The 22847-nt window shown below is 41.7% G+C and overlaps 3 protein-coding genes across 4 annotated transcripts; 1 reads left to right on the top strand and 2 right to left on the bottom strand.

Annotated features, from left to right (window-relative positions):
* Positions 1 to 2562: 2562 nt before the first annotated feature.
* eve (even skipped) lies at positions 2563 to 10125 on the bottom strand. Its single transcript, XM_066301600.1, has 4 exons — positions 9932 to 10125; positions 7820 to 7973; positions 6004 to 6200; positions 2563 to 4599 (listed from the first exon to the last, which is right to left on the bottom strand). The coding sequence occupies exons 2-4, from the start codon at positions 7965 to 7967 to the stop codon at positions 4102 to 4104; spliced, it is 843 nt and encodes a 280-aa protein (XP_066157697.1). The 5' UTR covers positions 7968 to 7973; positions 9932 to 10125; the 3' UTR covers positions 2563 to 4101.
* Positions 10126 to 10169: 44 nt separating this feature from the next.
* On the top strand, positions 10170 to 18643 carry LOC136349868 (hapless 2). Of its 2 annotated transcripts, XM_066301520.1 has the most exons (9): positions 10170 to 11116; positions 13952 to 14279; positions 15401 to 15688; positions 15748 to 15954; positions 16535 to 16858; positions 16910 to 17311; positions 17362 to 17560; positions 17612 to 17958; positions 18490 to 18643. In XM_066301520.1, exons 1-9 carry the CDS (start codon positions 10499 to 10501, stop codon positions 18543 to 18545), a joined length of 2769 nt encoding a protein of 922 aa, XP_066157617.1. In that variant the 5' UTR covers positions 10170 to 10498; the 3' UTR covers positions 18546 to 18643. The 2 variants fall into 2 exon arrangements, with proteins under 2 accessions (XP_066157617.1, XP_066157616.1); XM_066301519.1 differs by having other exon boundaries at positions 16535 to 17311.
* A 1490-nt stretch (positions 18644 to 20133) lies between these two features.
* Positions 20134 to 22759, bottom strand: LOC136346955 (L-xylulose reductase-like). Its single transcript, XM_066296537.1, has 5 exons — positions 22637 to 22759; positions 22379 to 22459; positions 21993 to 22164; positions 21616 to 21933; positions 20134 to 20437 (listed from the first exon to the last, which is right to left on the bottom strand). Exons 1-5 carry the CDS (start codon positions 22686 to 22688, stop codon positions 20326 to 20328), a joined length of 735 nt encoding a protein of 244 aa, XP_066152634.1. The 5' UTR covers positions 22689 to 22759; the 3' UTR covers positions 20134 to 20325.
* Positions 22760 to 22847: the final 88 nt, after the last annotated feature.

The following is a 22847-nucleotide window of genomic DNA, read 5'->3' as shown; positions in this document are numbered from 1 at the left end:
CCGAAGTTGTGATGAATGCCCCAACCGATTTCAGTCATAATCATTATCCCAAGTAAAAAGGAGTTGACCCAAATCGAGGCCATTTAAGATTTATGGTTTTTGCGCCTTAAGCAGCCAAAGAAATATCGGTCATGTGCATTGTTAGTGTTTTCAATTAGGGTAACCGTAAAAATTTATATGGTTCACATTATTGTCTCTTGATAAAAGAAATTAAACCAAAACCATCCAGTTCTCCAAATCGTCGGCTCGATATTGGCGTTAATGGCCCACGAAGTATGTTTAATGGATGCAGGTCATCTGTAAAATTAGCCATGGCTTGACAAGTATTTGCCCGAAAGTGACCAGAATGTGGTTTATACAGCGAAACACCCATTGTAAACCATGGCTCCCAGTTGCGAGTATTTGGTCTGGTTGGGTTGCCTTGAAGGTCGAGCTCTAATTGTTGAGGTTACTTAGAAGTGGTGTACTCCTCGCAGGCGGTAGCGAAGAGCCTCTTTCAAATCTGGTGGTCTTCTTGAGAAGAACCGTGCGCCCGGGGCATTTGCATCTCTGCGCACGCGCGATTGTCGGTTTTCCTATGTTTCCGTTAAAAATGTGAAATTGGGAAATTTCACCGTCGCACCGAGTAGGGCCGGAAACGGGGAAGCTGCACGCTCAGTACGAATTTATTTCCCGTCCGTTATTGTCGTAACTTAGCGTTAGCATTACTGTTCTAGTGCAATAAATGAGCTGAAATTAAAAATCGCACTAAAATAAACCAGATAACCTTCTACATATTTACTGTGGCACTGGCTCGCGGATCTAAAGTCCTTCTATCAGATGATTGCGGCATTTAAATTTCGATTTAAATTGGAATTTAACGTCGATTTCAATTAAAAATCAACATAATCAACCTAAAAGTGGACATCAAATATCAATATAGTACCAAATTTACTACCAATAATTTACGAACAACTCTATGGTGTTGCAGTGGCGCGCTATAGAGTCTAAATCTGCAAATTTGGATTTCTGTGACCTTCATCAGAGGTCACCGGTTTCGTCTCTCAGAGCTGAAATTAACAGAAAAAAAATGTTTCTGTTATGAAACAGTCAAAAATCCCTAGTTATTTGTGTGGGAACTTGAGGTACGCCTCTGACCTCTGCCGAAGGTTATTTATATATATATGTATATCCTGCCTCTTGAATTTTCATATCCGACTTTGAAAAAAAATCAAATACCGTTCCGACAGAGCCACGCGACTTTAAAGGTGCTTAAAAGACAATTGCGATTTCAAAATTTTCACAATTTTGAAAATCTTCACTGGTGCCATCGCTTCAGGTTCACCGCACTCGATCCTAGAGACGAGTTTCCCGGAGCAGCGTTGCCACGTTAACTTTGCCTATCATTCAACAAGCTCAAGTAACACTACAGATCATCGGCAGAAATAATTTAGTTTCCTCGTTCTTTCAAATTGTTAGATGAGCGCATACGTTCAAATATGTCGGTCTTTGATTCAGCGAGAAATGCGCTCCAAAGAAGGAGGAGGACGTCCTCCGCTCCAAAAGCAAGCGGTAACGGACCTCGAAATTCTCCAACAAAGAATTTTAGGTATGCAAAGGGCCCTCTTGGGCGGTCAAAAAGACATCGATGCCCGAATTATCGGAGAATTACAAAAAGACCATGATCTCCAAGCTTCGGTCGATGGATGCGCCTAGCTCTTCTGTCCCATCGGGGCTCCGCTCGTAACTTGGACATTTAGATTAAATATCAACGTGTTTAGTTCATTGTCCACTTAAGTTCGACATTTTTTGTGGGGTACCGTGACACTTTCAAAATGTGCGGACAATGTCCCTCGCCACCAGCCCTTTTAGGACACCGCTCGATTGGTGCGGAGGGGCGTTGGAATGAGAGCGGGTGGAATAACGATAATTCTCAAATTGTGAGATCAGCAGGAACTATTTTAAATGTACGAAAATGTTGTAATTAGCGTGTCGAGGGCGGCAGTAAAGTTAATATTATAGGAAGTTGGGGTTTGCACTGTAAGTCGAAGCGTAGACGCTGTCGCTAGGCAGCCCAGGGGCGTTATTTGCCCCTTGGCGGGGAGGCGTTCAGCATTTTTTCGTTACAGTACGTTTTCTCGTAAAGTTTAAATAATTAAAAGATCATGAATTAAATAATGCATCGTTACGGATTTTGAGGAGATAGGGGGAGAGGTTCTGGGATCAAGCAGGTTTCCAGTATTATTTTATTAAAAGGCAACACCGCGCGTCAACTAGGTCGTCGGATAAAGGAGTTTTTTAATGTGATTTTACAAAAATGTTTGATGACCGCAATAGGATACGATACAAGTGATATAATGGTGTTATTTCGGGACAGAACCGTCATTCATGGAACGCTAGGAGGCAATAAAATCGCAGGTTTTAACATTAAACAGCTATTTATTAGTAATTTTTTTAAGGATATTTTTTTAAGTTAAATTTCCATAAGACTTCCTTGCGAAGATCGACGAAATGAATCGCCAGAGCCCCGAGTTCCTCGAGCAAGGAACTCGCCCCGGGAGGTGAGAAATAAAACGGTGAATCGGTTGTATAATCGTCGTATAATTACCAATAAAACTTTACGTTTTCAATATAATTTGATTAGTAGTGTTCAATTCGTGATCATATTACATAATCATGCATTAGTCTATGTTGCATAATTTATATATACAATTCGTGAACTTAACCGTTCGAACTTACTAACTTAAACATTAGATACAATAACTAAGTTAACCATACAATTAACGTAGAACGACTAGCACCAACAACGTGAAAATATGAGTAAAAATAAAATAAAATAGTAAGTCGTCAGAAATGATATGTGCTAGGTATCACAACGAAGTGGATACAGAACTGAAGAAAATTCTGAAAAAATCCTGAAATATTTTGAATTTGAGCAATGTCTTAACAAGTAAATTTTGAAAAAAGAGTTATTTTCTGAAAATGAACAATCCTTCACATTCTATGAGTCACTTAACATCTTCAGTCTTAATTTTGCATTGAATCGAATTAATAAATTTAATCGAGCGACATTGTTTTGTCCTTGTCCGCGGAACTATCCCAAATCACAACATTGACGGAGAGTACCTCTCACGGAACTCTCTCGACTGGCTTGGACACGCCCTTAATGCGCCCGACTGTGGGTTTCGTTCGATTTAATCGGTTCTGGCCGCTTTCACGAAAATCGCAGTTTTCTCAGAAACGTTTCTCGGAAAATCGATAAAGAACGCACATCCGTAGCTGCAAACCGACAGGCCTTAATTGCAACTCGACGGTGGGAAAAATCATGAACTTTTAACGGTGGCCCACCCTTAAGGCCCCCTTTTCACGCCGCCAATCGCTTTAAGTTAAATGAGGAAAACGCGCGCTTCGAAGTTTGGTCGTCGTGCGTTAAGGCATTGCTGAAATACTGAGTGCTTCCTAACTATAAACACATGTTCTGAGGTTGAGGCCCGAGCAATCGTGGGTATGAAAAATGTTTCGATGTCCCTCTAACACGTACCCGTTGCATCCAACTCATTGCGAATCACTTTGTACATTACACAGAACTTACCTGTAAGAAAAATAATAAGCGAAAGCGCCAAGAAGGCCAATGCTAAAAGGCGAAAACGGAATTGAAAAATGAGAAATTAATTAGCACATTTTTGGAAAGATTTAACGGCTTTGTACTCTAAATCAACACAATCGTAACACATAGATATTTGGTTTTCCTAGCCTTTGGAGGTTAGAATGTAGCACGAAACTGGCCATCGTGAAATCGGCTGGATTCCGCTATCACTCGCACTACTGAGCAGCAGAACAATCGCTGCTCAACCCGTCCCTAACAGTCCCATTCGCATTTCTTGAGGATAGAAGAGAGAGGCCCCACCATCTCATCATAACTCAAACCTTCCCTCTATATTCTTCCTCCTGCTCAGATCAAAATTAGCTTTAGTTAACCGTGATTCGCAGGGAATACGTAATAACTCGGCCATTAGTTAACACGGATTTCTTGCTAATGTAGTTTTCTAGTTGAAAGTCTTGTGCGAAAGAACTTTCCTATATTCATCTATCTAAAGGTTCTTTTCGGTTCGCGTCCCCGCTTTAAGACTCCGTCTTGTAGGGCTGGAACAGCTTAGGCTTCTCGTGAATTTGACTTTGCAAAGCCATCTTCGTGGTCTGCATCAGCAAATTGTCGTGAACTGGAGGGCTCAAACTCAATTCTGAACGGTGGGAACCAGTTGGGGAAATTTTCTGATGCATTTGCTGATAAGGGGGCACGTCTCCAAAGTTTAGGTTGATATTCAATCCCTGGGGGAGTTGGCTTTGGCTCGTTGCAGGTGAATTGAAGCCAGGATGGGGAAGAAGACTGGGCGTCGACAGGGGAGTACTGGCAGAGTGAACTCCAAAAGGGTGGTGACTATAAGGCGCGTATCTAGGGGGGTAGTGTGGGGGGTACATAGTCGGTGGATAATGAACCGTGGAGGCTGCCGCCTGTAGTAACGAGGCGGCGAATATGGGGTCGCTGTACACGGCCGCGTAGGGCCAGGCAATGGCCATTCTCTGCCTCTTGTCCTTCATCCGCCGATTTTGGAACCACACCTGGAACAAAAGACGCGTTTCCTTAGATGGTAGTTTATTCAGAAAAGTAGCTAATCTGCTAATTAAAATTGCTTTTAAGAGAATCGAGAAATACGAGATTCCATTGACGAAATGAACATTAAAGTTAATTATTTATACAAAGAACGAACAATGGTACGTCTTAGTAGCCAATACCGGCTTTATTGCCTTGATCTTTCTCGCATGGTTAGCACGTCGTAAAACACATGATACCCAACTTATCGTCCATTAGGCCCGAAGAACGTTTCCAAGTGAACATTATAATACGATAGCTCCGGCTATTCGGCGGCTATCAGCGGTCATTTATAAGTGCGGCATGTTCAGATGTTCTTAAAAGCTCTATTAGCCGTTTATTTGGCCAGCAAATGTGTTAATTGCCAGCCACCGGTTAATACGACTTAAATGAAACCTATATGATTGTAAATGGGCGGAAGTGGTTTCACAAGAGTGCCGCCTATGGTGTGGGGTTGGTCGCTTGAGGCGATCTCTTATTGGCATCGCAATCGTCAATCAGCGGGGCATTGGGCGCTATTCAAACGTCAAATTTCTACATAAAATCTTGAATGAGTCGCAGCAACGTTCACACGTTATGTGGGTAAAATGAACGAGAAGAGGAATTTGAGGAGATATGACGAATGGAGGAACTTAATGCTCGACATGCGCGGTTGATACGTTACGATCTTTTTCGAATTTAAAGGGATGAACCGTAACGAAAAACGAACGAATCCGGTAGTTGAACTGAACGATGAAGCGCGATGCTCCATCCAATGCTCCGCGTATTCCTCAAATTTGGCTAATTCATTCGAGCTGAAGTTGATCGGAAGATCAACAGAATCGAAACGACCATTTTGCACATGCAAATCAGATCCGGCTCCAGGCCAATAGATGCGGTAGAAACTACGGCATTTTTACAGAGATCATGGCCGGAATTCACGCGCCTTTATGAGGAACAGCCTTTGAGCAGGATAAATTCTTATGTGTAATTTAAATTGCTACTTCACGTTCCTGGCCCGATTCCGTTCAGATTTGAGGTGTCGAGGCCCGACCCGACCCCAAGTGGTTAAAGCACGTTTAGCATTGTTTATAGAGATTAGAGAGAGCAATCCAGAACCGTGGGATCAACTTTGGAGGATTATTCTGCGCAACAATAGAAGACGTTTGAGTCTAAGAATTTCGCGTGTGAAGGAGGGTGAGGGAAGAAATATTTTTCAGATCCGACCGATAATAGAGAATTAACAGAAGTGAAAGTCAATTACTGATTAATAACCTGTCTTCGTCCGCGGGACAGCACTTATCGACTGTCCGAGCAACGTCTACGTCAATCCGTTTCGCTCTTTAAGTGCAATATTCCCCATTATATTCCCCATTCCAAAAAAGCACACGTACCTTTATGGTGCTTTCAGGTAAGTTTAGTTGTGCAGCTAGTTCCACTCGTCTGGGCCTGGAAACATAATTTTCTTTGTAAAATTCCTTTTCCAGTCTGGCTAACTGCTCTCTGGTGAAAGCCGTCCGATACCGTCGGATGTTTGGATCGCTTTGGGGGGAAGAAAGAAGCTTATTGTTATCCGTCGGACTGGAAGATTCTGAAACAAATTTATCAAACTTGGAAAAGCACATCTTCACTAGTAACCTAATTATCTAAGGCTATTAAGATGCTTCAAAGCTGGCGCTGTTCCCAGATATAAGTGAGCTTTAAAGTATTAATATGAGTGGCTAATAAGCAATTAGCGACGCTTTTAAAAGCAGGATCTGTAGAAGAGGAAGAGGGTCTAGACTGGTTCAAGTGGATGTTAACAACTTAACAGACAGAAACCACTTTTTGAGAGGAACCAATTCGGAAGCCGGGCGACAAACTTCCGTCTCACTTGAGTAATTTTAGGGATTGTTTGCGCCAAACGTGCCAAGAGTGGGTTTTGCTTAGAGACACCTAATAAGGCCTAAGTGGCGTTGGTTTAGATACTAAAGGTCCTTAGAAGGCTTGAAGGGAATAGGTGCAAACATTACGGTTATTTCTTTCCGTGTGGATTTCTACCATACGAGGTATGTCGTTAGTGCGAAATGAACTTCAAAAATTTGAAACAAAAGACAGACATTTGGTAAAGTAGAAGGTCGAAGACTGGCACAAATTGCTTAATTCGCTTCCATTAAAGACCTTGAGGTATGTGCATCGACTTCAGAGTAATAGTGAAGCAAGGGAAGAAACAAGTCGATTATCGCACGGACAGCAAAACGTTGTTTTTTGAAGATCAAGGAAGGTCAAGTAGCAAACTGCGTTGTTGACTACTTCTCTACTGAACGTCTGAGTTTCGCCTGCTTAATATGAATATTTTTTTGTAAATGTAGGAGATGATCATTTCTAGTGACTAATTGGAACTACTTCTTCATAATTTCACAAAATTCGTGGAATTCCAATTAATAGAATTCGTGCAATTATTTTAGAACCAAACTGGTACTTAGAACAAGGAATTTTTACTAAACCCGATAGCCTGGATCTCTTGTCCAAGGATATAGAACATGATTGTGTGGGTGAACATAACTTGCACCCTTCTGCAAAGATTCAGTTTACATTATTATTTTACATAGTGAATTGTAAGTAAACAGTAAGCAGTCACGTAAGAAGTAACCAGTAAGATAGTAAGTAGATAGCAAGTGTGAAAATATCTGTGACAAAAACCAATAGACCAATCTCATAAGAAATCATTATGAAGTTCTAAGTCTGAATCTCTCTAAACTAATTGCAACTTCATGACAGGGGACAGATCAGAGTCAATAATGACGAAATTACCTGGAAAGCAATAGAGAATTTAAAAATTTAAAACTGCCTAATATGTGTTTCTCGTCCATGGCCGTAAAGGAAATGATTCAGGGATTCCAACTTCCAAGACAAACAAAAACTCGGCCCTCGGTCTGGGCGAATATTTCAGAAGATGGAAACGGAAGAGGTCTTGTTCCTGCTAATCTTGCAGAACTTAAATCCTAATTATCTGAGAATCGATTTACACGGTGATGAATTCTGATAAAATTTATGGATCAAGAAGGTTAACGTGAAGATCGCGCCGATTTGAACTAAATTTGAAAAATCACTAAGCAGAATCACATTTAGGGTGTCACAACATCCCTGCGTATTCCACCAAAATTACGAAACAACATGTCAACCAAAAAATATAAGGCGTAGAAGATTCTGGAATATTCCAGGACTTACCCGACGCTCTAAAATTACTAGGAGGTGTCCTCGGAGACCGCGGTGGACTTGGTGGTCCCTTATGATCTCCACTCACATAGTGAGGCGGTATAATGTCCAAAACTACCGGTTGTTCGTGATTTCCGAACATTTTGTATCCGTCGTTCATCTTTCACTGCAATACAACACCATTTAAAGTCACTAACACAAGATTTTTAAAATAAAATTGCTATTGATATATTCAGGGTGAACGTCCAGCGCTAAAGCCCGTCAACAGTATCACAGCCACTGCACTCGTGTCTTGTCTTCACCTCTTCACCAATAAACACCAAAATTGTGATATTCAGAGTTTTAAAGCTGGGATGAAAGCGGGCGTGGTCGATCAGAAATCTGGTTGGTCATGCGGAAAACGAGCGGTGATTGGTGGCTCCGCCCCTAGTTCGTTATGCACGGGGACCGTAGAGCGTAGAATGGCTTGGGGTGTCTTTATCTACCCTAAGTAGATGTCGGAATGTATTAGGGTGAGATGGGGTGCCGCTGCTCTTAAGTCTTAATGAGAAATTCTTTCTGCTCCCTCCGCTGCGTCTTATTACGCTGTTCGTATTGATTAACTTTATAAAGCTGCTAAATTGGCTTATTTAGCCATGTTAGGAAAAGCTTATTAAGATAAAGGGATATTACGGTTTATCATTCGTTCTGGGAGTTTAACACGGATCTGATAGTTTAGCTGAGGCAAAGAAAGCAAATTGGATACCCTGAGCAGTAATCATGTCTAAACGTATAGGCCTTGAAGCCGTTGCCTGAATATCGGCGCAAATGAAAGTCAATTTTCTGCATCTTCCCTCGTCAAAAATCGTCGACTAAGTGACTTATTTCTATCCTGAAATGTGTGTTGACACCGAAGAGCCTCTTGAACTGTACTTTTTATCCTTCTATCAGAATCTGTAGACAGGCCCCCATCAAATTGACACTTTTATTACGTATCCCCATATACTACTGTTCGGGCATTGAAAGAGCCCCTTCACAGCTTGTTTGCTTTGTTGAAAGACTCTTTTCATCATTCGGAAAATAAATATGTTCCATCCTCGTTTCTGGATCTGTGACGAATGCGCTCCTAAGTCTTTTTCTACTACCTAAAGTGACAATTTCACCATGAATAAATCATACCAGGGGGTAACAATGAATATACAGTATGTCCCCGGATAGGGCTGCCAAGAGGAGGAACTATTTCATTTTTCATTTCGTGCGGAAAATGCATGCGGGTCAAGATAAACCAAAATTTTCATTGCGGCGAAGATCGGTTCAATTGGGAACAGGTAAACGCATATTGAAAAAAAATTCAAACGATTGAGAATTCATCCCTTCAAACCAATTTTTAATTACCCTTTAGAGCAGGGAGATCGATACTTGTGGATGGGTGCTCGAATCGTGAATAAGCAATACTTCTATGGAGACGTTGTATTGTATGATGATGCCACGTTCTGTACCGACGATATTGTTTCATATCGGCATGTAAGATACCGGGCCATTACATTCCTATTTCCGAATCGTTTCCTGATGGGTGGTATTCAGCTGAAGTCAACGTAGAATGTGCGATTTCTTACCGCGGAATAATGGGGCCATAGTTCTTGTGTGTAAAATTCGTAATTGTCGGTTCCTCTTTTTTGTTGAATTGTTGTAATGAAACCTCAATGAACGAAGATCGTGATTACTGTTGTCACGGAAACGAGAATACCTTTTTTGGGGACTTTGAAAATTTTCCAACAGAACGGGCCTGTTTTTCGACACTTCCCCGTATTCGGGCTCAATATGCAACGCTGTTTCGTTGACTTATAACGCGTAGTTTCGATTTTCGTTACATTCACTTATCTGCAGTTGCCGATTTTGCCGAATTCACTGAAGTCACCCACATGCACCTGTAGAAAGAGTAATTTATCTAACACGAAGAAAACCGCCTTTAATACGCCGCGCTGCGGACCGGACTCCGTTCCGCGTCGTTACGTAGGATCACCATCGGTAATTACCATTGGTAATCCTACCATTAGAATTTGTCTCCCAAAGGAATCTATGTTGTAAAACCTGCCAAACCTGCTCCATACTTTAGTATCATCAATATGGTGTTAGGCTACTTACTTTAATTTGCTGATTTTAAAAGTCTCAGTTCTAATGATTGAGATTAATATTCAGTAATTAATCAAATGAAAGATCATAATATACACATAAAACGTGGGGGCACAGTTTAAAAACATGCACACACTTCACAGAAAATAGCAGAAACAGGACGAAGGAGCTAATAAAAGAATTCGAATGGCGGCCCAGTTTGGACATTCTAAGAGAGATAAGAGATATCGAGGTATTGTGTTTGTTTACCCGTATTTAATTGGAATGAGAAAGGTGTGAAAATCGCTCACAAGACATGATTCAAATTTCAACGAGCCAGTTTCAATAATACTCCTTGATGCAGGTGAGATTTCAGAGTACATAGAAGTTCAGCAAACATTCCCCCTGGATTGGGAACACCACAGTCGGTCGCGAGACTCGGTTATAGAGGCTCTATTTCCCCACGATCGGCACCGAGCCTCAAAAACTTTAAACGGGTACGAACAAGCTCACTTTTGAAGTTTCCGCCATTTACGTCACATGATTGATGCACAAAGGTTGAGGGAAGTCTCATGGTTACGAATCAAACTGTCTTAATTTATGATCGTCGTCTCCATTTTATTGACCCTTTCGGTGCTTCGCACAACCTCCCTACATGGCGCCGGTGCAGCAAACCAAGACCTCTTGGATAACGTCGCAGATGAAAGCTTCCTTCCCCCAATCCACCAGGCCGCGCACCAAGAGGACCAAGACGCCACAAACTTCGAAATCAAAGCCATAATGACCAAATGCCCTCGGTCCAAGCTTTGCGATTGCGAAACCGCCTTCCAGTGCTCAACCAACGAAACTGGAAACGCCGATTCAGGAACCGAAGGGTTTCGATCTAACTGTGAGGGACGGGACCTCGAGACGTGCGACAAGGAAATCTCTTTGACGTTGAAAATCAAGAACCGCGGCCGGGCTAGCTCCAAGCCTCAGTATATTATTCTTGATCACGTGTTCGACCCAGTGAGTTACCAGAAAAAAAGGCTTCTTAACTCGTACGTGTTGAAAGTGACTCAAAGGCCGGTTTACCAAGTGTACGATTTGGTGTTTGAGAACGTGGTCAATTCTGGACCCATTGAGAGGGTTGTTAATAAGCGCGATCCTGGCTATACTGGGTGCAGCACCGAAGCGGTGAATCCTACCTGTAGAGCTGTGAAGTATCACGAAATCGAGGTACGTTCGAGGTGTCGTTTTGTAAAACGTTTCAGCCTCCAATGAAAATTTGAGGTTTTCTTCAATTGAATTTTGTTAATTCTCGAAACGATTCGTACTTCTGTCCCAAGTCCACATTCGAGCATATTCGAGCTTTTAAAATCGAACACTGCAACGCGTTTCGTCTTTGGGAGCTTCCGGAGCTATTTAAAATATACAATCCCACATTAACGATTTATGACTGAGGGCCGGTTATTCAATGTCCTGATAAACCTGTACATGAAGTCACGGGCCCGGACATACGTAAGTCAGCGAAAGTGTCTGTCGATTGCTTCGACTGCGGAGATGTTGCACGTAATTGTCCCTGCTCCAACTGTCGACGAACTTTAACTCCAGTTTGAAAAACGCGTTATCTGCCGGTTAGTTGCTAACTGATAACTGTCGCTTCCTATCTGGACATTGAAGAAATGTCTCTAGCCTAATTTACATATATGTATGTGTATTTATTAATGGTTATTAATAATCGAGGCGTAGGTCGGCATGCTTTAAATTTATTTCGCTTTTTTAAGGATTTATCACCTTTTTATACGTACTTATTTTCAAATAATATCGAAAACAATAAAATATGGCGGAAAATTTATTGTTCGGAACGTTTTTCGCCGGAAAAACCTTAAATTTTCTCCAATTATATTGTAAAGTGTAAAACATTGTCGGCGATCGTTTTCCCATGTTTAAAAGCCCATAACTTTTTGTACCGCAGTATAATATTGATTTTACTTAACGGTTAAATAATCCTATTTATCCCACGTGGAAAACGTAATTTTGCAAATATCGTTCGAACGCGTCATTCTCCAAAAATTTAATTTTATCAGTTTTAATGCCCCACAAAGGCCAAAATTCCTAAAAAGCTCGGGAATAAATTCTGTCAAATGAAATTCGAGCTTTCATTGGCCGAAAATGTGCAATTTAAATACGTCTCGCGGCTTTCATAACGAACTTTTGATGCGTTTATGGACTTCTGCAGCCTCAACGGGGCTTATACAGGGTGTCGCGGCAGCGTGTCGTCGACCAATATCTTTTTAGCATAAGAGTTCGAACAGAAAGTTAGAGAGTCATAGAGAGAAGTGCGCCACGTGTTTTACAATTGTGGGATGGTATACGGGGTGTTGGAAAGAATTATGGTATTAACAAACAACATTTAAATACGTTGCCATAAGTCTGAAACGACTTTTGATTTTTTTTTTTACCTTGGAAAATAAAATTTCCTATTTTCCAACGGGGTGTCCGCAATATCGTCGCTTTTCCCACCTGGCAGCTATTGGCACCTGACGTATCGCGCGGCAGGAGCCCCTCAACGTGTTACGTAACGTATTCGCACTGCGTGCGGGAGTGTCGATATCGCACTCGATGCTGCGATCCGCGTGCGGCATTACTTTCTGCACTTGGTCAATAATTATTACTTCCTCCGTTATTGCCTTGACAATGGCGCGCCTCGTAATGGCGTCGCGTCTGGCTCGGTGCCAGCCGTGAAGCTTTTCACGAAATTCCAGAACAATCGCCTCGTCTCCTGAATAATTGATGTTTAGTTCAGGTTATGGTTAAAGGTACAACAGATGTACACTGAGAAATTTGTTTATTCGATTTTGATTCTGTTTGTTAAACACGCCGTCATTTCCGCAGTTCGAATCTCCTCGATTGTGCTGCGTTGACCCTCGGGCTCCGAATGAAATCGTGAAGTTGTGCGTGCTTTGCAATTTCCGTTTGCAGTTTTATGATATAAATATCTTGCAACGGTCGGAGGGAATAATGTAAAGTGAAGAATAATATATATATTTTTTTAATCAGTAAAAACCTTAAGCGTATTGTACAAAATTCGGATTTCTCGATAAAGAAGTGAGGGCCGCAATGCAATAACTATTTATGGAAGGCGTGTCACTGTCGAACAAAGAAAAATGCCTTTATATTCCGGTAAAAGACCTTTTTGTACCTGCCATCAAGATCTTACCGTGAAAATTTCCATTCGAGTCCCACCCTGGACCGGAATCGAACGTCATTATCAGCACACTTTTGTCAATCATATTAGATACAAGTTCAGTAATTAGAAAGGATTTTTTCGTTAAAAAAGGCATTACCGCGGAGAGCTTCCAAGAACAAGCTCTCAGTGTCCGCAGAGCGCAAACGATAATCGTTCTTGAGGCCCTTCCTACACACGCCTCCGTTCATTCTAAAATTTATGCATGCAGCTGTCCATTTCAACAATTTTCACCGCATTCCCACGACAAAAAACTGCGGACAGATTTTGTCCTCGGCACTTTCTCCAAAAACACCATAACGAGCGTGCGGTAAAGTATCCTCGACACGTAATGCGCGCGCATCGCAGGCGAGATCAAGCTGCTCAGTTCAAAATCGTGATGGCAAAAGCTTCTATGTTAAAAAAATAAAAAAAAAATGAAAATGCAGCAGGCGAAATGAGAGATACCTAGAGCGGACTCTCAAATATTCCATTTGGTCAAAATTGAGAGACACATTGCAGTTTGTTAGAGAGTTTTAGGTGAACATGAACGATTGCTTACGTAAGTGGCACGTAAGTTTACCTAAGGCTTTAAATTCAGACTAGACAGTCGAGGCAAGGAATTATCTGAATTTCTTCTCACCGTATAAATTAGGGTCACTAACAACGGGTTCGTGCAAATGAGGATCGTAAAAATCTAGAAATTGCGACTGGAGAGGCAGATAAACGCTTTCTTCTTAAATGCGACGCTCATTATTATTTATGGAAGACCTGCCCTTGGCGATGACAGCAAATAGTCCGTAATCACAAAGTGAAACACCCTTTTTACCTAAATTTCCATTTAGGTCCCATACAGCACTGGGTTCTGCTGTTCTTGCGACTCCCATAGAGATTCCGGGCCAAACGAAATCCTAAACGACGTCCAGGCAGAAAATCGACCGAATAAAAGTATTTCGAATTTTGCCGTTTCCAGTATAAACCCTGGCCCTAAATTAAGGGAAACTAACAATTCCTATCTACCTGGACACTGTAAAGTTGGTGACAATCATTATGGCCAGGACAGTGGTCATAGGTCTATTAAAAACGCCGTCAGAGTAATAAACGCTCAAAATTTGATAAAAGATGGTCCTGGCGGTGTCTCTACAGATGAATGGAGGGCAGATTTAACTAAAGGTGAGTTATTTTTATAGCGAGACAATGAGCTTTATGGGTCATGATTTGATTCGCCTTTTGCAAATTTGTACCATAATGAATCGAGACAACGAATTCCTCAAGGACTTACACATGCGAATTCTTCCGACAGGCAAATTTTGCAACTCGTAATTTCCCCTACAAAGATCACTTCTCAAGGGTTGCTGCATGTACTCCCGTACTGGTCACAACTTGAATTGATTGTCACAATCGAGTCATTATCGTTATCAAAAACTGCGATGCGAAGCAGATGTCTTCCTGGTAAACTGCGAATGAGACAATAGCCAGATGGTTCTCGTGGCTCTCAATGAATGATTTTCTTGAAACCTCTCTCCCGACCTCACCCCGTGAAATTTGTATCATTTGTAGATCAGTTTGCGCCCGCTTACTTGCGAATCGATTGGTTTTTTTTCAATTTTTTCAGTGACTTCAGGGCAAAAACCCGAAAAAAGTGCTCCGAATGAGGCACGGGCGTAGACGGTTTTCAATCACGGTAAATTAGTTTTTGAAGCTTTCGTTAACGGGCTTTACGCCTCTGAGTTTCCGCGTATAAAATTCATGTCATTGCGAGTTTTAATGGTCGTAGCGGACACTTTAGGACACGTTGGACGCAGTACTTCTGTTTAGATGGTTTTTAATTGTCCGATGTTGATTCGGGAAGGAACAATCGTCGTTCCGTTTGCCGTCAAAACAGCTTCATTGCTAGACATAATAAATATATTTATTTAAATCAATTTGATAACTGAATGAAAAAACTAAATAACGAGTTTCGAGCACTGAATAACAATAATAATAACGCAGGCGCGAAGGTAGTAACAAATCTGCCCCACGAAAACCTCGTTGATTTCGAAACTCAAACTCCCCCCGCTGTTGTGGCGTGACTGGGAATCCCAAGCGTCCAGCCGTGACTCGGGATCGCCACCGTTTACGTCCACTCTAGGACATATGTACACACCTCAAATTTTTCCAACAGATTTCATAAATGATTTTTGTTTCAGGTACTTTCCATTGCCTTGAAGTTCCACCATGCGCGCCACTGTTTAATTCTCAGTCGCATTCATGATTTACCCCCGTGTATTAATCACTTGTTTAATACATTTTAGACGTACCGAAAAAGAACCTCCATCCAAGAGGGGGCCAAGACTGCGACGATGCCTTCGTCCCTCTGGGCGCCGACTCGAAAACTTACCACGACAGCGCCCATTGCATGGAGTTTTCTGAGGTATGGTACTCCGTATACAAAATCGCCCATCCGACTATCGATCACTCGGTGGACATACAAATTTTCGAAAAACTGGGCACGGAAGGCAATCGGATTTACTCGAAAGAGCTTACCAGCTATGGAAAGATTTCTGTGGGGACCTCTGAGGAGAAATATTCCAACAGTGAAGGTGTAGTAAACGGACTAGTGGCCAGGAAAAATTTAAGGGTGTAACTGGTTTTTCCAAAGGTACCATTGTGGCCTCTTACACGATGAATACTCCTATTGAAGGAGAGCTCGCTTTGGATTTAAAAGATTATAAGTTGCTCATCCCAGAAGGGGTTGGAAGCGATTCGACAGAGGGTCAGTACCCAGAGGTGGCCGGAGGTCCCTCGGAGTATCTTGTGACGAGGGAGAGCGATATAGATGTCAGTGGGACAACCTGCAACAAAGCGGGTAGAGATCATATTTATAAAAAAAAATTAAATATCCCCAAAACGTAGCTTATTAGGTTCTTTTTGAGCCCCAAAGCACCGATTCCGGAATTCGCAGCGATTGTTGCACAATACCCCTTTCCGTAGGACCTTGCAGCCGTCAAAATTTTCGAATTTTCCGATGTGACTCGGAAACGGTGAATTTTAGACATAAAATACTTTACATAAACATAAAAAAATCTAACGAGAAATGCGAAAATCCCCAAAAAAATTAGGGGTTCCATTTAAAATAACGAAGTTAGTAGCTACTTCCGGTATAACCGGAAGCGTCGCCATTTTAAAAATATTTTATTTGGGTTCAAAATGGTCGATCCTAGCCCGAAATCCAATTCCATCGGGCTGCGGTAAAGGGAAGCTGGAATTTTTTAATGAACTAGTTTGCGTGGCGAACCCTGTACATCAGCGGCGTACCGAAAACTGCGTTTTCGAACTTCTTAATTGAACTGTAGAATATAACGCTTCACGCAGATATGGCTGAGAATTATCGTAGGACTCACAAGATGATGAATAGTAAAATTCATCTAAAAAATCCAAATTTCTAGGCGTGGGTTATGAAGCATTCGCAAACCAACCGAACAAATGCAACAACCGTCGAAATGCTTGTTTGCAAAACCAACCGAGGCATATGTGGCAACACGACCACGACCTGCACAGCAACGGTAAAAAAGGTCGCTACTTCCTAAAGAACTTCGGAGCCTTGCCAGACAACCCCGTTCAAACGAAATTTCGCAATGGCACCTCCAAGGAGCCCCAAAATAAGTTGCTCCTCATGTATTATTTGGGACCTGTCCTGAGCAATGTTAACATTAACTTTGCTGCGGACACCAATGCCATTTTGAAGTCCGATGAATTAGCAATGATCACAGGTCTGGATGCAATATTTCTCCTTTCGCGTGTAAATGAGTGGATTGTTCCAGAGGTTTACACTGACAGCTTGAACCCCAAGCGAGTTTCTGTGACTGCAAAAATATTCAATTCAGGTCTAGTAAGCAGCGTGTTCTTCGTGAGAATTGGGGCCTGTCCTCTGGGAATGCCTGCTGGTTTCAGAAGCATCAGTTCCCAGCCTGTGATTATGTCCCCTCAGCACCAGCACACATTCACCCTGGACATATACTGCGAGCTTCCACTGACAACCTTCTACTGTTCCCTGGAAGTCTTGAATTTGAAGCAGCAGCTAGTTGCTGCGAGGAGGATTCGCTTCACGAAGGAGGACAGATGCTTTTGTCTCTGGTACTGCCAGTGCAGTTGCTTCAGCTCTGATTATCGGTGGAGGTGTATTCCTTTCGAGATTGAAGAGTACTATGCTGCAGGCTTTCAAGGTGAGGCTCAAAAAAGTATATTTTTCATGTTAACTCATATTGCTCTACAGGAGGGATGCCAATTCCAACTCAAGTGGTCAAGTACTCAGCCTTTGATGACGCGATATCATTGATTCTCCATATTGTGCTCTATTTCTGCCTCACCTTGTGGTACATGGGACTCGTCAAGGCAGGGATTGGAATTTGCGTCCTGCCCATCGGATTATGTGGGCTGGACAAAATCTTTGACCTTTCCAAAGAGTTAAATAAGTGAGAAAACGCGTTTAGCTAATGTGTTTGAATCTGAAGGCTTTTTTTAAGATATTACGAATCGAACCTGAAGGACCAAAAAGTAGTGTATGACGACGAGGGCTGGCCAATACATCCAGAAACGGGCAGGAAAGTTCACAACCTGGCCCCAGCGACTCAGTTTGCTATCAACATGGTCTTCTTTTTCGTTTTTCCCTTCGCCATCACATGGAACGTGTGCAGGAAACTCTTGGAGCCAAGATACCCTTCGGAAAAATTCGGAGATTTGGATATTTGCCACTGTCGTGCAAGTCACATCAGTTTGCTGAAGGAGCGTGGTCTGCAGAACGCCACTGTCAAGAGGAGCAGACAAGGCCACTCTGTTGAGAATAGAGATTTACAACATGCCTCAAGTGAAGGTCGGTATTGAGATGGTTCCTTGAGCTCATAGGGACGCTCTCCTCTAAATTCGTAAAATTCAGGAATTGCTTTGGATAATTTTTTTTCCATTTAATTGCTCTCTGAATTCTGGAAACAGGAACTCAGGCAGCACGACTTAAAACACGTGTGCGCTACCAATTTGTGTCTGCAACGAATCAGTAGCGAGAGCATCAAGGAGTCTAAATCGCATTAAAAAAATAATAACTAAAATACAAATTTAAAGAATTTAGTGTTCGTAATATTCGTGTATTAGTCTTGGACTGAAATCAGTTTTAGGGTCATAAGTCCTCTTTTCTAACTTTTATACCCGATAATCCTAGGTCGCCAATATTTAATCCTTGTAGGGTCACGTGGAAGTTGAGTAATCCATTTAGGCAGACTATGTTGAGTAGTTGACTGGTGTCTTGGCCTGAATGCGCTGCAGATTTAGCTCCACGCGACTTTCTTCTTTGAACGACTCGTATAGGGAGTACGTTGGTTTTTGATGGTAAAATTGGTTCTTTATGCAGGTATAAACAATAGCAGCCCTCTCGGTAGCAAAGGATTTCTCTGCCAAGATCAATAAGAAGTGTTTGTCCTCCAGACCAAAGGGACGCGACAGCCGAGTTGCACTTATTTTATTTTATTTACGTTCGTTATTGTAATATATATTTTTTAAACATTTACTTATCTGATGTGGGGCCCTGTTCATGTCATGCCGCCATGATATGACTCTTATTTTTTTCCCTGAGAACTCGCTTAAATATATTAAAAAATATAATAAAATTTAGTGCCGGTTCGTTTCGTCCGGTTTTTGACATATCTCTAGCATCTTTTGTATTATTTAATAATAATCTTGGCAATTTTGATATTACGAAAGAAGGGGTCATTTCTTCTTTTTTGTTTAGCTTACTTGTGATCTTAGACGTTTTAAATATTAATTTGCCGACGTGCAGACGACCCTTTTTGACCCTAACTCCAAACGCGCCCCTGGATGCTATCCCCCAAGAAACAACAGATTAACCATATAAACGAAACAACCTTTTGGAATTAAAACGTATAAAATTCCAACGCAAATATAAGTTTACGAGATAATTGTGTCGTACCGTAAGGTTCAACCCTATTATTTTTCTTCAGCAGAGAGAGAACTGAGCTGGCGGACCGACGAGGGATAAAGCGGGGACTCTAATAGCACCTCCGGGAATTCACCCTAATAAAAGTGTAAATCCCAGAGTAATTCGAAGTGTTCATTGAAAATAAACAATTTTTCATCCCTCCTAATTGACGAAAATTATTCTAAAGCTCCGGACTGACGAGATCGTTTCCAGCGGGGTAAAATGATTCACTCTATGGCAAGAACAATTATAACTCAGTTCGTAGCACATTTGGTCATGTATGAAAAAATTGTTGAATGTTATCACCGTGTAACCTTAATTCGTCCACCTTCTTCAATGTGCCAGTGTGAACAACTAATTGCGTAGATAATTCAAAAAAAAAAAAAAAATCGCATGGCCTTGGATCTGGAGTGCAAGCAGGCCAACCTCTTTTATTCCGCTCCTTCTTTATCGAAGTTGCATAAGCAATTTATGGCAAAATGATGCAGTTCTCCGACCTCTTAAATCCGTGACTATATTTTCCATGAAACGTACTACTAAACAAATTAACGGGAAGACGTAGTCCAGACCCATAATTCCTGATAGTTCCTCCTTGCCTCAAGAACTTTAGACGCCCGATTTAGGGCATTTGCAGTCGGAATCTGGACCTTTCACAGCTTACAGCTACTAATAGCTCGCTTTTTTTAAACTCTTTTAAAAGTGTTTACTATCCGGAGCCGAATTAAGCCCGATAATTTTAAGTGTTTAAGTGTTTTACAGTGTGAAGTGTTAAATTGGAGTTTTATTCGGCCAATTAAAGCGTCGAAACGGTAGTCAAAACAAGGGGGAGCTAAGCTAATAAAACTAAATTGCTGTGCATTTATCTTGAATTAATAAATCATTAATTCGTGTAGAGGACGGCGTTAGGTAGAGACTATTCCGAGGAAAGCCACCCCGAAGCTTTTGAGGGACGCAAGAAATCGTTAATGTTGTCTTAAATTTATGGGAAGAAATTCTTGTACTTGACTCTATGTATGGTCTCCGTACCCAACTACTACCATGCTTTTAGGTGCAATCGAATGAAGTACGGCAGTTAACTTTATTTAGCCGATCCCCTCTTTATACTGAAAGCTTAGGCTTTACTTGAAGGTTTCTATGCCAGTTACGCCCTTAGTAAATTTTGCTAATCTCAGATATTTAGTTAAGGTGCGGTACTAAATAAACTAAAAAAACATATCAACACAAGTTCCTTTCTTTTGCCGGCATGTTTTTTCAACATGAAAGGAAGCCTCCATCCACAGGTAAACAATGTCCAGTTATCATGCTGGCTTGGTCGCTGAGCAAGAAGACGACAGCGTTCACTACGTCGTCTACCTCTGCAAATCTGAAATGAAACACTGATGTTGTATGAAATTACGCAAGTGAAAGCTCAAAAAGAAATATCAATAAAATAATATTTAAATCTTGAGGTGCTGAAGGCTAGAACTCCGCTGGCCGATGAAACCTACATTAGGATTCAATCTTAGTGTTACAAAAAATCTTATAACTCATGAGTGTCCGCGCTAAAACCTTCATTTCTGCTCGTCTTGTCTCTACCGGTCAACAAGGTGGATAGAAAATGAGGAACCAACAGTCGTGCTGTCTTCTCTCCTCACCAATAAATCTAACAAAACTCATCCTTTTGGTCCATTAACATTCAAATTCGAAAGCTTCGAAAAACGTCCGGTATCCAACTGAGATGGTTCAGCATCGGCTGGTTCCATAAGGGCAAAGCAAGCTTTTCAGGTTTTTTTAGCTGGTTTTCATCACGAGGAGTTTCTCTTCACTCGTTCGATTATCCCCACATCGTCTCAAAACGCAACTCGATCAATCTCGGCCTCATCTGATGTGGGTGATCCTGCGTGGAACACCGTCACCATCCATCACAATACTGATCCAGTTCGCTGCGTGGTTACTGAACCTCTTCCCACAGGGCTTAGCCGTATTCGTTCCTTCTTCAGTTATTCACGCGCTGGAATAGTCGTTCTATCATGATTTCGCTTTTGACTCATCTGCTCACTTTCCACGTTTTTGATCACGTTTGGTTCCGGCAAATCAAACCACGACCAAACGTCACCTCACTGGAAGCGAGATCTCGTCAGTTTGGTTCGTCTATGGTCAATTAATCGCAGGCGGAATTTTGCAATTTTAACGGAAAGTATGTTGCGCTTTCAGGAAAATCTCCCGACAGCGCCATCTACAGAGTCTTTGTTGCCGCACCTCGCCCAAATCTTCGAGCGTAAGCAGCAGAATTTGCCGCATAAGGCCGACCTACACTGTGGCATTGCTATCCGACATTGTGTGCGTTTAATTTGAATTTTGACTCGGGCAGATGGCGCTGGTGAGGCAGTTTTTGCACGCTCAGCAATGCTGACGTTGAAATGGTAGATTTCTGTCTGTCCTCGATTGACTCGATATAAATCAAATTAACCAAATCTTATATGATCGGATCCGACCGTTGAAGAATTTTAAGGGCGAAGTTATTGGACTGGCACCAACTTGGACAGGATTGATAAAATTTACCTTTGCAATGGTATCTTGGCCAGCATGGCATACCGAGCGGACGAATCGGACCAAGCCCGCTTTCCCAGTGGTGTCATGACCGCTGTAGGATTCACACAATTAACTCGAATGTTCTTTGGCCCTAATTCCAGGGCCAATGACCGGGTGAACGAATCGAGGGCCCCTTTCGAAGCCGAATATATGGTGTGGTTGAGAAGCCCTGCTTTGGAGGCTTGAGAGGAGATGGTAACTATGGACCCTTGTGCGTTTCTGCTCAGTAAATCGGTCACTACAGCTTGAGTGATCGAGATGGTCCCCTTAACGTTTACATCGAACAATCTGCAATGCAAAGCGTTTCAGGAAATATTTGGGTGATTTTTTTATAACAGCAAGCTGACTTTTGATACGTCTCTTCGGTTACATTCGTCACTGGGAGTACCTCAACAACTCCCGCACAGTTCACCAGCATATCTACCGGGAAGTACTGTTTTACGGCGTCATGGCTGGAAGTCCAGTCCGACAGGTCAATAGCAGCAGCAATTATGGAAGATTGTTCAGACACGAGATAGTCTAAAAAAAAAACGCGATGTTTTAGATACACATGAGCATCGTTTACTCTCTATACACAATAGTTATTGTTTAATCCTGTATAAGTACCAATCCAATAAAAAAATGCAATTTATCCTCTAGAATAAACTGAAGGTGATAAGAGAGGGATTATCCTATGATCGATGTGTTGCTGATGAAGTTGATGCGATGAACAAACGTAGATGAAACCACGTACTTAAATTATCCTGGTTCTTATCCACGGCTATGACTGTGGCTCCATTTTGGACCAGGCGGACTGCTATTCCTTTACCGATTCCTAAGATAATGACAATTTTGATTAACGGTATAACCAGACGAAATGTGAAATTTCGTAGTTCGAAGCGCCATTCGGGCGTTCGTTAATTTAAAAAAATCGATGTTTTGCAAAGATTAACGGCATAATGTCCGAAGAAATTCGATGCGTTGGGGGTGAAAGATAATTATTCTTCTTTACCTGATGCTGCTCCGGTAACCATAATTCTCTTGTTTTCGAATCTGATATCCATATTCGAATCGAATACACTTCGCAAACACTTTCTTCAATGTGAGGCCCCTTTCCCAAGCGAGTGCCAGTAATCAAATATTTAGTGATAATCTGGAGAGCAGGCACTTCAAAGATTTTATTATAAACATAAACAAATTCCCTGATAAGTTTGTTTAATTAA

Source organism: Euwallacea fornicatus, chromosome 2 (genome assembly GCF_040115645.1).
Source record: "Euwallacea fornicatus isolate EFF26 chromosome 2, ASM4011564v1, whole genome shotgun sequence".
NCBI lineage: Eukaryota > Metazoa > Arthropoda > Insecta > Coleoptera > Curculionidae > Euwallacea > Euwallacea fornicatus.
Note: the sequence above shows the minus strand (reverse complement) of the source record. Positions and strands in the feature narration are given on the sequence as shown.